General features: G+C 45.6%; 4 protein-coding genes across 13 annotated transcripts in view; 2 read left to right on the plus strand and 2 right to left on the minus strand.

Moving 5' to 3' along the window:
• The first annotated feature begins 809 nt into the window (after window positions 1–809).
• On the plus strand, window positions 810–9,208 carry fxr1 (FMR1 autosomal homolog 1). 5 transcript variants are annotated; one of them, XM_088393082.1, is made up of 18 exons: window positions 810–911; window positions 2,621–2,673; window positions 2,755–2,848; window positions 2,930–3,001; window positions 3,128–3,276; window positions 3,363–3,456; window positions 3,570–3,686; window positions 3,775–3,945; window positions 4,110–4,188; window positions 4,394–4,503; window positions 4,625–4,717; window positions 5,381–5,633; window positions 5,779–5,872; window positions 6,220–6,320; window positions 6,376–6,567; window positions 6,748–6,825; window positions 7,560–7,645; window positions 7,775–9,208. In XM_088393082.1, the coding sequence occupies exons 1-18, from the start codon at window positions 861–863 to the stop codon at window positions 7,940–7,942; spliced, it is 2,055 nt and encodes a 684-aa protein (XP_088249208.1). In that variant the 5' UTR covers window positions 810–860; the 3' UTR covers window positions 7,943–9,208. The 5 variants fall into 5 exon arrangements, with proteins under 5 accessions (XP_088249208.1, XP_088249210.1, XP_088249209.1 ...); XM_088393084.1 differs by having other exon boundaries at window positions 6,391–6,567; XM_088393083.1 differs by having other exon boundaries at window positions 4,631–4,717.
• A 93-nt stretch (window positions 9,209–9,301) lies between these two features.
• dnajc19 (DnaJ (Hsp40) homolog, subfamily C, member 19) lies at window positions 9,302–10,687 on the minus strand. Its single transcript, XM_088393090.1, has 6 exons — window positions 10,563–10,687; window positions 10,231–10,282; window positions 10,067–10,140; window positions 9,705–9,784; window positions 9,561–9,631; window positions 9,302–9,464 (listed from the first exon to the last, which is right to left on the minus strand). Exons 1-6 carry the CDS (start codon window positions 10,563–10,565, stop codon window positions 9,394–9,396), a joined length of 351 nt encoding a protein of 116 aa, XP_088249216.1. The 5' UTR covers window positions 10,566–10,687; the 3' UTR covers window positions 9,302–9,393.
• Window positions 9,564–16,149, plus strand: part of sox2 (SRY-box transcription factor 2) — an 82,055-nt gene continuing 75,469 nt past the window's right edge. Inside the window, exon 1 of one of the 6 annotated variants that reach the window (XR_015861957.1) lies at window positions 9,564–10,307. The gene's annotated coding sequence lies outside the window, so the exon portion shown is untranslated. The remainder of the gene's footprint in view (window positions 10,308–16,149) is intronic. The other 5 variants (XR_015861958.1, XR_015861956.1, XR_015861955.1 and 2 more) reach the window with 5 other exon arrangements.
• Window positions 10,779–13,764, minus strand: LOC148388196 (heat shock 70 kDa protein 1-like). The gene is made up of 2 exons (XM_088393086.1): window positions 13,567–13,764; window positions 10,779–13,105 (listed from the first exon to the last, which is right to left on the minus strand). The coding sequence occupies exon 2, from the start codon at window positions 13,074–13,076 to the stop codon at window positions 11,157–11,159; it is 1,920 nt and encodes a 639-aa protein (XP_088249212.1). The 5' UTR covers window positions 13,077–13,105; window positions 13,567–13,764; the 3' UTR covers window positions 10,779–11,156.

Consider the following 16,149-nt stretch of genomic DNA (forward strand, 5'->3'; position numbering starts at 1 on the left):
CATGACTTCACTGTCCACATCCAGCAAGAGGATTGATTCCACAGGAGGTGAGCTCATGGCCACTAGGTGTCACAGTGGTTGTTTGGGACTGATTAGCTTGCTAGACTGAAACCTGATTTGGGGTAGCTCAAAATACCCTAGAGCGGCACGGTGAAGAACTGGCTAGGACATCCGCCTCACAGTGCAGAGGTTGTGGGTTTGATTCTGGCTTCCTGTGTGGACTTTGCATGTGGTCCCCGTGCTTTCGTGGGAATCGTCCGGGTACTCCCACATTGCAAAGATAAGCATGGTAGGCCGATTGATCCGTCCAAATTGCCTGTAGGCGTGAGTACAAATGATTGTTCGTCTGTGTGTGTGTGTGTGTGTGTGTGTGTGTGTGTGTGTGTGTGTGTGTGTGTGTGTGTGTGTGCGTGCCCTGTGATTGGTTGGCAACCAGTTCAGGGTGTCTCCCGCAATCCCATAAACTGATGATGTCAAATAGGGGGCCGCAAAATATCACCCTGTGGGCCACAGGTGGCCCTGGAGCCGCCTATTTGAGACCACTGTCCTAAACCCAGCGGCTTGATTATGACATGTATGTAATATTTACTGAACCACCATTCAATTATTAAAGAAATGTATCTTCATTAACTTGTCTTTATTTTGTTAGAAGCTGTTGTGCAGCAGTTGTGTGCTTTAGCTTGTGACCGTGTGTGATAGAGATTTATATGATCATTTTACAAATATGCAATTTCTTGAACCAGATTGAGGAAATTTGGCGTCATGAAATAATATTAGTAATTGTTGCAGTTATTTATTGACATGCTAGTGTTGGTGCTTTAAGGAGCACCTGTCATCCCAGCATCCTTTGCGTGTCCAATATGGAAGAACTGGAGGTGGAGGTTCGTGGCTCCAACGGGGCTTATTACAAGGTAAATATCGGCTTGTTAACATGCTACTACCTTATCACGACGTTCTACGTTGCTGTGCGTTAGCTGAAACCCCGAGGATGGATTTTAGCGGCAGGTTCTAACGCTTAATGTTTGCTAGCGACCGGCATTAGCTTTGCTAGCTGCAGTTAGCAAGCTAAGCTAGTAGCCCGGCCGCCGAATCTTCGTCATTTCTTCGGCATCTTCTTTGGGCCAGAACGCCCAAGAAACAATTACAGTCGGCAGGCTCGCCTTTATTTCCCCCCCGCTTGACATTTTTCAAGCGTGCTATTTAACTGTGTTTTTAAGTTGGCCAACTTTTAGCCGCTGACGTCAAAGAATGAAGTCACAGAGGAGTTTGGACGTGCTCGGTGCATTACGTTGACATTCGGGGCTAACGGAAGCGCCGTCGGTTCTTCTCAATGTGCACCATAGCGTCGTGAAAGCAGAATTGTTGACTCTGAATAGAGTAATATTAAGCGCTAAGACTGCAGCCCTTTCTTGTTCGATAGCCGTCGAAGCTTTTTTTTTTTTTAAATTATTGTTATTTTTCTACGTGTGAGCCAGTTGCTCCTTGTCAGTCATGAGCAGCTGACGGAAGAGGGGATGGTCACTGATACTGAAACCTTCAAAGCTATTTCTAGACGAGCTGCCAGAGTAAAATTGCCACCCCACTTGCATGGCTACCCCTGCCCAGTTGTGCTCCAACTGATCACTAAACTTTGATCAGTTTCATTCAACCTGGATAAAAAGTTATTTTAGTAGAATCAGAACATTCCTCCTCCCATCCATATGTTCACTGAGAAAAAGAACAAAAGTCCAAAGTACAAGACTTGACAATTCAATGCTAAATAAAGTATTTAATTCCTTGGCTCACTGGTTTGTTATCATGTCCAAAAACATGTATGTAAAAGATTTCTCATTTGCCTCGACGTGTAAATATTATGAACTGAGTGTATGCCCACCTCCAATTTAATGAATTTGTTGAGCAGTGTAAACTGTTTAGATCTTCTTTTGTTAATCTTTTATTCAGCATGTGTTCTGCATCCCCCGGGGTGTGTTATGTCACACGTAAACAACTTCAGCACTTTTTTTTTTTTTTTTTTTTGGGAACAATTTTGATTGACAAAAGATGTAAAAGCAAACAGTTTGGATGAATTCAAACAATTACTCTCAGGATACAAATTAGAATACTTTCGATCAAATAAAAAGGAGCATACTCAACACAGTGGTTCGTGTTGGAGGTACCGAACCCCACCAGTTTCATTTGCGCATTCACCAAACCCCTCTTTAGTGAAAAATAGATTTTTTTTCCTCAAATTCAAGATATAAATGTTTTTTTTACTGGCGCACAAACTGAGCCGTGCATGGACATCACCTAGTTCAAAGAACAAAACCAACACGTTGCATGAACTCACAACAAATTACATACCTGCAAATCAGTGTGACTTCTCCTGTTGCCTTTACGAGACCAGTTCAGATATGCATCATCACGAATTTACACGATAAATCAGGTGTGTTCTGACCTACGCAGTGAATGCTCTGCCGAACCCCTGAGACAGACTCACCAAACCCCTAGGGTTCGATCGAACCTAGGTTAAATACCACTGATTTAAAACAATTGAAGAAAGAACCATTTCTAAAGATGATTTGTTGATATCAAATTTTATTCTTACTGAGTGATGTATTGATGCGCGTTTCTATTTTTCAAGGGCTTCGTTAAAGACATCCACAATGACTCTCTCACCGTTGCCTTTGAGAACAAGTGAGTTTGCAAGTTTCGGGTGTCCTGTTTTGAAAACGCTCACTGCGCTTGTCATCGGCCACATAATTGTTTTATTTTCAGTTGGCAACCGGAGCGCCAAGTGCCCTTCGGTGACGTGCGTATGCCACCGCCCGCCGATGCCAAGAAAGAGATCCGAGAGGGTGAGGAGGTGGAGGTATGCACAAATCACTCGCATTTAGTTTTCTTTCTTCCCGCTTTTGCGGCCTGTGAGTGTATTGGTCTTATTTTTTGGCAGATCCTTTCCCGGGCCAATGATCTAGAACCTTGTGGCTGGTGGCTGGCTAAAGTCTGCATGACCAAAGGAGACGTGAGTCTTGCCTGACTGAATTGGACCCGATTTGCAGCGTAGCCAAAAACCGGCACAACGATTAACCAATTAAAATATCCGTGAGTTGTTTTCTTGAATCGCTTTGCCCGTTTTCTTGTTTTCCAGTTCTTTGTTATCGAATATGCGGCCAGCGATGCCACCTACAACGAGATTGTGACATTCGAACGCTTGCGCCCGGTCAACACCAACAAGGCCATCACCGACAATTACTTTCACAAGTGCACCGTCGCTGTTCCGCAAGATCTCCAAGAAGCGTGAGTGCCAGAGTACTTCCGAGTGAAACTGAAAAGGAATGTACCGAGGACACATTTTTGGATGTTGATGCGCTGATCCATGTCAGGTGTCAGACGGACAACGCCCATAAAGACTTCAAGAAAGCCGTCGGAGCGTGTCAAGTCTCTTACTGTCCCGAGACCAGCCAGCTGCTCATTGTGGTAACCAGCCGTCTTCCCTTCGCTCGCACTCATGAAAACATCTATTTCAGTTGTCCTCGTCTCCTCTAACAGCGCCTAGGCTGGTAATGTAATTTTTCTTTTTCTGCTTGTAGTCTACCAACGCGTCAACAGCAAAGCGCGTCTCTTTGCTGAGTGACATGCACCTCCGCAGCCTCCGAACCAAAGTGATGCTCATGTCTCGCAACCAGGAAGCGACAAAACATCTCGAGGTAGCGTTGCAGCGAGCATAGGAGAAGGCTGAAGAATTTGGACGCTTCTGTTGACTTGACTAAAGTTGCTTATCGACTGTGTGCTTAGAATTCCAGACACCTGGTGTCGTCCTTCCAAGAAGAGTTTGCGGTGAGGACAGATTTGATGGGGCTGGCCATTGGCAGTCACGGCTCCAACATTCAGCAAGCGCGTAAAGTCGCGGGGGTCACTGCCATCGATTTGGATGAGGAGACCGGGACCTTCAGAATTTATGGAGAGGTCCACTTCTTCTCACAAAATTGCTTGTTTGCATGCGTGAGCAGCGCAGATTTAGTTCTCATTCCGACGTGCAGTCGTCGTGCGGCTTTTGTCATCTGAATGTTTGCACATTTCTTTCTCCTGTTGGTTTGGGCATAGCGAAGCTCTCATGCTTGGTTTTTCAGACGGCAGAAGCAGTGAAAAAGGCAAGGAACTACCTTGAGTTTCTGGAGGATTCTGTCCAAGTACCAAGAAACCTTGTCGGTATGTACACATGCTTAGAAATGCATATTTGACTCACGTCCCCCCCCCTTTGAGAATCATGCATACTTTGGCTAGCATTTGTAAAATAAGCTCCTCCCACTTATCAGACAGAGCTGCAGTGTCCGAAGAAATCTCGCAATTTATTTGAATACCCCTCTAAAGCAAAACTGTTGCGGCGAGATTTTAAATTGCTCTCTGCCCTCAGGTAAAGTCATAGGTAAGAGCGGAAAAGTCATTCAGGAGATTGTGGACAAGTCCGGAGTGGTGCGGGTCAGGATAGAAGGGGACAATGACAACAAGCAACCTCGACAGGAAGTAAGCTGCTTTTTTAAAATTTGCTCCTCCTCACACACCAAAGGTTTCTTACCAACACGGGTTTGCCATGACATTGACTGCCCAATACTGACCTGCACGTTGTTTTTCTTTGCTTTTGTTGACACAGGGAATGGTCCCCTTCACCTTTGTCGGTACTAAGGAGAGTATTGGCAATGTCCAGGTCTTGCTGGAGTACCACATCTCTTACCTCAATGTAAGAACGTGCGTGTGTTTGTGAGTGCGTCCTGGATTTGCCATCTTTATTTTCAATTCTGTAAATGAATCCTTTTTCAAATCTGTGTTAAAAAGGCTTGTGTCCACCAGATGATTTTCTGGCTGAATTTGTGAATTGACACCATCAGCCAAATGTCTCCATGGAGCTCGACATTAAATTGTGGAAATAAAACTGTAGTGTAGCCATTGGAAATATTGACAAAGTCAACCCTAGGGATCTGGTTGAGGGGGTTCTGCTAGTTGTTAGCCGTTTGAGACATTGTTTTTATTGATTAATTTATTTTAATATCTGCAACAATCAGTGTTAAACCAGCACTTTTTGGTGCAACCTCCCTTCCTTCCTTTGGATTTATTGCTTGGCTTTTTCATTTCCCTCTGCATCCCTTTGGCATTGTGTCTTTTGCTATTTGCATGTGGTGTGCCACGTTGGCATTTCACCAGGTAGGAGATGATGGAGCTCCTCACGCAGCTAGAGGAAGAGCTGAGAAAGATTGGCAATAACGCGCAGGAATGCAGCCTAGCACGATTAAGTGGCACAGCATGTGTAGATGTGTGCATGATGAGTTTGTAACATTTGTAAAGTGCTTTTGTTTTTTTCTTAAATTCAGCGCTTTGCCTCATTGTCCCTTTATCATCCAACTAGGAGGTTGAGCAACTTCGTCTGGAGCGGATGCAGATTGATGAACAGTTGCGTCAGCTCACGCAGGGCCACCGGCCCGGAGAGAGGGGCGAGCGAGGAGAGAGGGGCGAGCGAGGCGGCGAGCGAGGCGGCGAGCGAGGTGGTGGATACAACACGGACGGCAGCGCCAACGCTTCGTCATCATCCTCGCACGTCGGCCGCTCCTACAACAGTCGAGGGCGCGGGCGCAGAGGCCACGGCTACGGCGCCGGTTACGGTAGGCACTCAAATCTCCTGTCTGCTATTTGACCATATCTGTAGAGATTTCTGCTCTATCAGCATCGAAGCACATTTTTGTCTCGATGGCGATCACGTTTGCACATGACCCCTTACGCAATCGACTCGACACAATTGGCCGCCAGGCACCAACTCTGAGCACTCCAACGCATCCGAGACTGACTCGGAGCGTCGAGATGAAGTCGGCGACTGGTCTCAGGCTGCTGACGAGCAAATGAGGCGAGTAGATGAACACGTTCTACTGGTGTTTTAGTTGGCAAATATATCATTTCAGATATACATTTGTTTTTCCTTTTTTTTCGTACCATTCGGGAATCTCCTGAAATTCCTGATGGCCACCTTCACCTGATTCTGGCGGGTTTAATTTTTAAATCTCACGTTTCACCATTGCATGTTCCCATGAAGTTTTCAAAACATTGGGTTGCATTTTGTTTTTCCATAACTTTTCAAGCACCTGTAAGAATGATTTCCACTACAGCGAGATTTCACCACAGTCTTTCAGTCGAACAACTCTCGATTCAGATTGTTGATTGAGTAAATTGATCCATTGGTTGGCCTCCTTGCAGGGAAAGAGGTTCGCGTCCACAGAGGGATGGCCGCAGGAGACCGGGACCCGGCAGGGGACGAGGAGGGCGAGGAAGAGGAGGTGGATACAATAACAGTGCAGGTAAATGTCCGTCAAAATTTTGCTCCTGCTCAGCAACATTGTAATGTGAAAGAAGCTGATGCCTTTGCAGCGGGGCCCCGCGGCGACGTCACGGAGACGGACCAGACCGCCGACACAGATGCGAGCGAGTCTAACTTGCTCACCACCCGCCAGCGGCGTTCTCGACGACGCAGGACGGACGAGGACGCCACCATGATGGACGGCATGAGCGAGTCGGACAACGCCTCCATGAGCGAAAATGGAATCGGTACGTAAGTCTTTAAATGTGTGACGATTTCCCGTCGGTTAGTTTTTCTTTTCTTTCTATACGACTTTGAAAAAATAAACACTTAGCTTGCGTCTTCATGTAAAATGAGCCAGCTCGGAGCAAGACAAACGGCTTGCCCGAACGCCGTGTTTAGCATGAACTCCCTCTCGCCACCCTCAGATGAGGCCGAAGCTCAACCGCAGCGTCGCAATCGTAGTCGGCGACGTCGCGCTCGCCTGCCTGACGATAGGCAGCCAGGTAACCCATGACTTCTGCGCAAAGGTTTTGTTTGATGCCTCCTTTCCAAACTAATCACATAAACACATTTGTGATGATACTACTTTGCCGTTTCCTGGGAGCTTGCGCTTAATGACTGAATGTGGCTGCCTTTTTTTAAAAAAATATATTTTTAACCTCTCGCCATTCTCCTCATCAGCACTTGCAAGACCTTCACTAATAATGTTTTTGCAACGGTTGTCTGGCTGCCGTTTCCTCTGACACACTCAAGTGGTGTGTCACAAGAGCATGCGCTTTTCATTGCCTTTATTTAGTCTGCATGGGTAGAACAAAAAAAACCAACCTTCAGACAGAACTTCTATGTGGAGGCACGATGGTTTTATCAGGGATAAATTCAAGACTTGTGTTTTTTTTCATTAACTCAATTTGAAGTTTAATTAAAGACTAACCTCCACATGTTCCTATAGTCAATAAAGTATAAGGAACCTTGATGGTTCAAATGTACTAAATAGAGCCATCACAGTATTATGACATACAGAAAATTCCTTTCGAAAGCTTCATCCTGTAATGCTAAAGTTTAAAACATCAAACGATTGAGTCGTCGTCAAACAATCGAGGCGAGAGAGTGAAGTCAGGTTCCCCTTTTCTGGCATGTTCCGTATGCTCAGCTCACAGCTGTCCAAATAAGCGCCCGAAGGTTCACTCCTCCCTGGACGGCAATGGCCAATCGCTCGTCTCATCTGCTCTGTGCACAGTGACGGTGGCCGACTTGATGTCCCGGGCCGACTCTCAGAGCAGACGGATGCCGTCGCCCAAGGAGGCCCACGTCAACCAGGATGAGGTTTCACACTACAATCTTTTTTCCTTTGGCGGCAAATAGCTTACTGAGCATCCAGTCCTGCCTTCAAAGCGGGGCTTGAGCTTTGGCCATTGTGTGATGAGTTTTTATTTGATTTTCTTTCCCCTCCAGGGTCAGGGGGACACCAGAGCAGAGCACAGCCCCGAGGCTCCCTCCACGACCACCAACGGTTCCGACAACGGCGCCACCCAAGAGGACCCGGGCTCCACCGAGGGGGTAACCAAAGTCCCGGACAAAGGTGACCAGGACCCCAAACCTGTTGTCAATGGCCTCTCCTAGTCAAATCTCGAAACATGGTTTCCAATTTTTCAGCTAATCTGGCTGGTATTGTTTGAAATCTGCTTTTGTGTGAATCTCTGTTTTTAATGCAGAAAGAACTGTCCCCTATCTTCCCCCCCCCCTTTTTTTTTTTAAAACTTTGAAATTTGAAGCGGTGTACATTTAGCGGTCTGTATTCCCGCCACATCTTTACACTCTTGTCCTGCTATCCACGCGGTTCGTCTTTTTACAGTAGTTCTTCCTGCATAAGCTGGCCAAAGACGCGCACTGCGATTATGTAAATGTTCATTTTCACTCGCAAGGATGACTGTGAATGCAGTACTTGGAAGTAGTCAGGGATTCCACTCCAACCCACCCTGTGGTATGAATGCAGCTCTTATTTTCAGGTGACATTTTAGCAGTTTTTTTTTTTTTTTTTTAATGTCCGCCTTCATCGGGTGGACTTCCCAAACATTTTCTGGACATTTTGGTGCATCTGAAGTTGCTATACCACAGTCGAGTGGATGAATTGGAAGCCCTGCATACTTGACATTGACGTGATCAGCTGTCGTGCCTTGAGAATAGTTTGAACATGCCTGAAACGCACAATATCTGAAACCTTTTCACGCGTTTGATGGTGGTTTGCCTACCACAGTTGGACCAGATGAGCTCGTTTTTTTAAATTTTTTATTTTAAAATGCTCTCTTGCCACTGTGAAGCGACAAAAAGCAACAACCACTAAAGACCCCGAAAAGTCACTCAGATATCTTTTCAAGTCAGGTGTGACTGTTCTTAATGTTTGTTGAGTTTGGCATAGCTGCTTTCTCTTTTTCAATATGCAACCACTTTGTTTGTGAGGAAATGTTACAGCGTACCTGGAAAAGAAACCTTGGAGTGATTTCCTTTGCACTGAAACATCGTTTTCTGTTAAGAGTTAATTGTAGTTGGAAAACTGCCTTGTGTGCTCAACACAGATGTAGCCGATTTCTTTTTTTTTTTGGGCTGGAAACTGATTGACTGTTTCCCCAAAAGGCTTATTTATTTTAAAAATGTACAGTATTTAAAAAAACACAAATAAAAAAAAAAAACACCTCGACTCTAAACATACATGAGGACATGATAAATTTGGACTACTGAGTTATGGCAGTGCATGTTTTTCTGTTGGATGGGCAACAGTATTTTGATTTTTTTTCTAAAGGATCATTCTGGTTGGTTGATGTGCAATATGTTTTGTATGCAGGTAGTTCTTAAATAAACTTGATCTTTCATGTAGATCACCAAACCAAACTGCGTACTCTTATCATAAACAGGAACATCAATGAATGGGGACATTAAGAATCTTGAGTCATACTGAACCTAAAAATCACAAAACAAGAAAGCTCTATTTACAATGTGATTTATTTGAAAAGTCCATAAACTATCGCTCAAGTGCAACAATATGAATAATGTTGTAGCTGCTTGGTTCAGTCTTCTCACTTCTTTGTTTGACCTTCAATTAGATCTTTAGCCTCGTTAATCTTGGCTGCTAGGTAGGGAGAGCCACCTGCAAGAACATAATATTTTGTGAAGCGCAAACTTGGAATCCTTGAGCTCATGCTAAGAGTGCTCTCCAGGAAAAAAAGTTAAGCTTTTCACCAACCTCTGTCTGGGTGGTTTAGTATCATCAGTCTTAAGTGGGCTCCACGGACCTTATTCCAACTGGTAGTGGGACTGAAAGACATAGTCGTTTTGGCATATGACCTCATGCAAAGCAAGACTAAATGTTCACAAAGACTTAGCATACCTGACACCTAAAATCAATGCGGCTTCTCTCTTGGTCATCTTTGGTTCAAAACCACCTCGATAGTAACCCTGTCCAAAGGCCTACAATATATATGCACATTTGTAAAGACTTTTATCCTCAAATCAAAATCATAAAGGTCTATGAGCACTACAGCAGGAGCCTACAACAGTAACCCATCAGACTAGCTGCTGGGCCCTAGCAGGTTGGTGTGTTTTATTTTTCAAAAATTGTATAATACAGTGACGCCTCGGACAGGTCTCACATTAAGAGGACAATTTGTATCTTGCAGCTGCCAATTAAGTATCACCTAACCAAAACAAATACGTCAAACAGAAATATATTTTAATTATAATGAGCCTCACAGTCTTGGGGAAGCTCTGAATGGCCTGTTTGACTTCGGGCTGCATCTGCTTGATGGCCTGCATAACAGAGCGACCTGGTGAGGAAGTGGAGAAAGCCATACCAGGGTCAAGGGCGCAAATGACAAACTTAAGGGACTTAACAAGCGTGCGCTTCCAGTACTTGCCTACAAATCCAGCTGCAGCCAAAGCTAGCCCCGCTGCCACCACGGAACTGGCCTGATCGAGTGTACACCGGCAGCAGGTAAAAATCACGACAAACAAAAAGTACGAAATGTCAATGCATACAAAAGAATTGTCGGAATGTAAGTACAGCGCATGCATGCACAAATAGATATTTTAGTCGAAACCGAATTTGTCGTTCGCTTTGGATAGCTTTGATAATGCACACTCGAACGAAGCCTACGTTAGCCTAGCCATCTCGTCGAGGCATTTCTAAACGTTACAATAAAGGGGTCTCCCTCGTTCTAGTAAGTAATAAATATGAAGTTATACTCGCCATCTAGCTGTATGTTTTGTTACAAACCGATGAAGGGAATCACTTTTGACCTCATGTTTGCCCGCGTCTGTGTTTGTGTCGGAAATTGTGACTAAGTGACGTAAAAAGCCGGCGAGCAAAGTCTGTCGCCGAGATGATTGATAAGTTCACAAAATAAAAGGTTTTAAATAATTTTAAAACTAGCTCGTACTATTACGAAACAAGCAAAGTCTGAAATTGTTTGGGATTTTCAGACATTTATTCACTTGGCACACATTGACAAATAATTTTTTTCATGCAATATATATTTGAACAAATTACTATTTCGTATTGCTAACAATTTACAGTATCAAATATGAACGGCCATACAACAATTTTCACAGATGTTGATTAAAAGCACAACTGACAGTGGTCAATAGAAAAATATTTACAAAATACAGCAGAGAAGTGTGGCCATGAAGTTATTAGTTTAGGGCTTACAATGCCAAATCAGACAACATAATACCTATTTCTTGCTGGCTATAATGCTCTAAGAAAATACATGACAAAGTTGACAACATGAAGAGAATTCAAAGCATATTAAAGTCTGTCGAGTGTGCGACGTGAGGTTGGTCCTCAGTCCACCTCTTCAACAACGGGCTCCTGGGTGCCAGCTCGCGCCTGCGCCCTGCAACCTTCGGCGGGCCCCGCCCCCTGATACAGCTTGCTGATGATCGGCTGGCACACTTGTTCCAGCTCCCTCTGCTTGTGCTGGAACTCGTCTCTGTCGGCCAGCTGGTTGTTCTCCAGCCAGCAGAGGGTCTGCTCGCACTTGTCCGTCAGCGTCTTCTTGTCCTCCTCACTCAAGCGGGCCGCCAGCTTCTCGTCCTGAATGCTGCTCTTCACGTTGAAGATGAATGCCTCCAGAGTGTTCTTGGCAGCAATCTTGTCCCGCTGCAGGTCGTCCTCAGCTTTGTACTTTTGGGCGTCACCCACCATCTTCTCGATCTCCTCTCTGCTCAGACGGCCTTTGTCGTTGGTGATAGTGATTTTGTTCTCCTTGCCGGTGCTTTTGTCTACTGCAGAAACGTTCAAGATGCCGTTGGCATCCACGTCGAAAGTGACCTCGATCTGCGGCACGCCTCGTGGCGCTGGCGGGATTCCACTCAGCTCAAACTTTCCCAGTAGGTTGTTGTCTTTGGCCATAGCTCTCTCGCCCTCCAAGACCTGGACGAGGACGTCGGACTGGTTGTCGGAGTAGGTGCTGAAGATTTGCGTTTGCTTGGTGGGAATGGTAGTGTTGCGTTTGATGAGCGGCGTCATGACACCTCCGGCGGTCTCGATGCCCAGCGACAGCGGCGCCACATCCAGTAGCAGCAGGTCCTGGACATTGCCTGAGGTGTCCCCCGTGAGGATGGCGGCCTGGACGGCTGCGCCGTAAGCCACCGCCTCATCTGGGTTGATGCTCTTGTTCAGCTCCTTGCCGTTGAAAAAGTCCTGTAGGAGCTTCTGGATTCTCGGGATCCGGGTGGAGCCGCCGACAAGAACCACTTCGTGGATCTGGCCCTTATCCATCTTGGCGTCCCTCAGGGCTTTCTCGACCGGCTCCAGGGTTCCCCTGAACAGGTCAGCGCACAGCTCGTCAAAGCGAGCCCTGGTGATGGAGGTGTAGAAGTCGATGCCCTCAAAGAGAGAGTCGATCTCTACGTTGGCCTGGGAGCTGGAGGACAGCGTCCTCTTGGCCCTCTCGCAGGCGGTGCGCAGCCTCCGCAAGGCCCTCTTGTTCTGGCTGATGTCTTTCTTGTGTTTCCTCTTGAACTCGGCCGCAAAGTGCTCCACCATGCGGTTGTCAAAGTCTTCTCCGCCCAGATGCGTATCCCCAGCGGTGGCTTTGACCTCAAAGATGCCATCCTCGATAGTCAGGATGGACACGTCGAAGGTGCCGCCGCCCAGATCGAAGATGAGGACGTTGCGTTCTCCTGACCGGCCTTTGTCCAGACCGTAGGCGATGGCTGCAGCTGTGGGCTCGTTGATGATCCTCAGGATGTTCAGTCCCGCGATGACGCCCGCGTCTTTGGTGGCCTGCCGTTGGGAGTCATTGAAGTAGGCGGGCACCGTTACCACGGCATCTGTCACCCGTTGACCGAGATAGGCTTCGGCTGTCTCCTTCATTTTCACCAGCACCATGGAGGAGATCTCCTCTGGGTAGAAGGCTTTGTCCTCCCCTTTGTGTTGCACCTTGATTTTGGCCTTCCCTTCATCGGCGACCACCTCGAAGGGCCAGTGCTTCCTGTCCGCTTGCACTACCGGATCGTCAAACCTCCTTCCAATCAGTCTCTTTGCGTCAAACACTGTGTTGCCGGGGTTCAATGCAACCTGGTTCTTGGCGGCATCACCGATCAGCCTCTCTGTGTTGGTGAACGCCACATAGCTGGGCGTGGTTCTGTTGCCCTGGTCGTTGGCGATGATCTCCACTTTGCCATGCTGGTAAACACCCACGCAGGAGTACGTGGTGCCCAGGTCGATGCCGATGGCTGCGCCTTTTGCTGATACCATTTTGCTTGCTTGACTGTCAAAATACCGACCTGTAAGGTCAAAACAGCAGAATGTTAAACATTGTGTTAACATGTGTGTTAACCACAACAACACTGCAAAAGTTCTTCATCACACATCCAAAAGAGTACTAAGTGATTCCAGGATATCGATCATAATAAACGTATGATATTTAAAGAACTGTGATGCCATATAAGATGATTAGTGCTATTTTGAACTATCATAATGATCACCGAAAGCGCCCCAGTGGTGTACAATAGTGATATGAGGAACCAGGGATGCTATGTAGAACCAGCTAGAAGTGCAATCTAGAACCTCCAAGGGACCTTTATGGAAGCGTAATAAAATATGTTAAATATCACAAGATCAAAAAAATAAGAAGATATTCAACACGAGTCCAAAGATGTCAACAGCCCAAAGATATCAACGATCCAGGGTAGAGCAGTGTGTATTTGATCAAATGAAAGCTAGTCGAATAAAAGCGACAACTTACTTCAATGGGCTCTGTTCGGTTATTGCAGCTTCAGGGTCTTCTTGTTCTCTCTGTGAGGTCTTCCAACGTTGTGAATCTTGTGTCTTGTTAAAACTGGACGGAGGTCTCCCTCATCAACTTTTATACCCGCCGAGCTCTCACTCTGGGCGCTTCCAGACATTTCTCCGTCATTCCATTCGAGACTTTTCTCGATCAAAATACGTTAGCGACATAAGTAACATCCTGTTAATACCTTCACAATAAAAGAATACGGAAGTGACTTATGGGTTACGGTAAATCGGATGACAGGAAACTACATTTATTGTGAAAGCTTTGGCGGATTATACCACTAAACATTGACGTATACTTCACATAGAACACTCTGGAATTACGGAGATGAAGCGAGAACCGTGTATACGTTCTATAAAAAGTGTGCTAATTGTTGTTTTGCTGAATGACGTTATTCATTTCAATCATGAGTGTTGTGAACAAAAATTAGTTTGATGTAGTTGTGTACATTTAATTTTATTTGAAATCCACTGATGTAATAATACGACTATAGTGTGTACTCTGCGTCAATAATATGAACACAAATAGAAATAACATTAATACTAATTATAGCGAGCTAAAATTATAGAAAATTAGCCTCTTTTTCCAAATCATTAACTCTCTACTCCCTAATAAATTTATTGGAATACACTTAAATAATAGACTTCACATGCATTGTTAGACATATTTTGGGCCCAAATATCCTTAAGCCCCCAAAAATAGTTTGGTGTTTGGAACAACTTAAAAAACAAAATTCCACATGAATCCAGCCCCAGGAGCGGTTTCAACGTTTATTGCAAAAGCTAGCTTTGACTGACATGCTTCATGTTTGTAACTACTTGTTGAAATAGGCAAATACTTGAGCGGGTAACTTGATTTAGGCCTGATATCAGTCCCCATGAACAAATGACGTGACTATTGCCATTCGTGTGTAAAGCTTCTCATTCCATCGAGCAACTTGTTGCATATCTCTGCTCTTCTGGTGGTAGGGCGCAACAGAACTCGCCCGGTGTGCCAGTTGGGCGGCCGAGCTCAGACGAGCGAGCCCAATCAGGCAGCTTCTTCAAACCGATTTCAAATGAGCGTTTTACCCCCCAAATCGTATGGAATTACGGCACCGCTCGCGTATGGCCAAGTCGTTGGCAAGCAGCACAAAAGCCCACAGAAAGCTGCTATTTCCGTGTGTTTTATGAACCCAAGCAAGCAATTTAATTCTTTTGTTCACTGGAGTTCTACTTCATTGATTAACAAAAGCGGAGATATATTTTTCCTCAGCCCCTTTTGAAAAGCCTGAAATGTCAAGCCTTTTAAAGGAGATTATTCTGCCTGTGTGCAATGAATAGAGCCCAGAGTAACCTTTTGTCTACAATTAAATATTCCAGCATAAATATAAAAGGAAATCAGAGATGGGGAAGATTGAGTCAGGAGAGATTGGAGAGGTAGATCCTCCGGCAGATAGCAGCAAGAGCCGAGCTCTAATTAGATATGCCAGCCAGCCAGCCAGCCTGCCTGTGAGCAGTCGCTCTCCGCAGCACGTCGAGAGAGGAGACCGCCGCAGAGAGGACAGAGGAAAGCTATCTGCTCATCTGTCCGTCCGCCGGCTTCCTGCGGGCATCTGCAAGGTATTTCTAGCCTTGGCTTTCTAATGTTTGTTTTCCCGACGCTGAAAGGAGAGAGCGAGTGAGAGAGTGAAAGGCAAAGCCTTCTGGGAACTGCATAGCAAGAGGAGGATGCATGAAAAGTTGTGGGACTGTTTATGATTCAGAGGAGTGATGAGGAATGACAATAAGGAACTTGAGCGAGCATCCCATTCTGCTCCTGAGGGGATCAACTGTTAGCATATTAAGTCTTGCTGCCATTTGAAAAAGTTTTCCACTTTGCATTTGTATTTTTCTTGACTGCCATAACTTTGCTTTCATGGAGGTGATAATTGAATGTGCTGATGAAGTTTTTCTTTTTTCTCCTGAGCTTTTCGAGTCTTTATTGAGTTGGTCTGCTCGGCTGCAGTTTTACTCGGATGAAAGTGAGCAGCTACTCGTTAGACGGGTTTTGCTCCTATGGCTTGTTCTCCGGAGGAGGAGTTTTAGACTCTCAAGGTTTAAATTCTTCTTTGTTTTTGTTTTGCCACATATAAAAAACAGGGCCGATTGTTGTCACATGTACTGGGCAGAAATTCCTCCGTCAGCTGCCATGGCCTTTAAACCCCAAAATAAGATTGGTCCTAGCCAGCGCTGCAGCTTAATATGAATCTCAACCCAAGTGATAAATGTCTCGGCCCAATTTAAGAACTGAGGGAGGTGAAGTCCATGAAAACCTTTCTTTCTTGTTGTTATTGTGACTCTTTTATGAGTTGTATCAGTAAAGAAACATGACAGCAGTGCCAACAATAGTGGCACATGTGGACGAATAAGTTGTCACCTCCAGCAGAGCGCTCCGCGGCTGACGGCTTTATCGGGGGCTGATGGGAGGAGTCTCCAGTAATGAGTGCCGGCCAACGGCGTGCGACCCTGTTACGATAACTCGCCTCAAAGGTCAAAAGCCTAAATGGCAGTCTGC

Source organism: Syngnathus floridae, chromosome 13 (genome assembly GCF_059516105.1).
Source record: "Syngnathus floridae isolate MCC-2025c chromosome 13, RoL_Sflo_1.0, whole genome shotgun sequence".
Lineage (NCBI taxonomy): Eukaryota > Metazoa > Chordata > Actinopteri > Syngnathiformes > Syngnathidae > Syngnathus > Syngnathus floridae.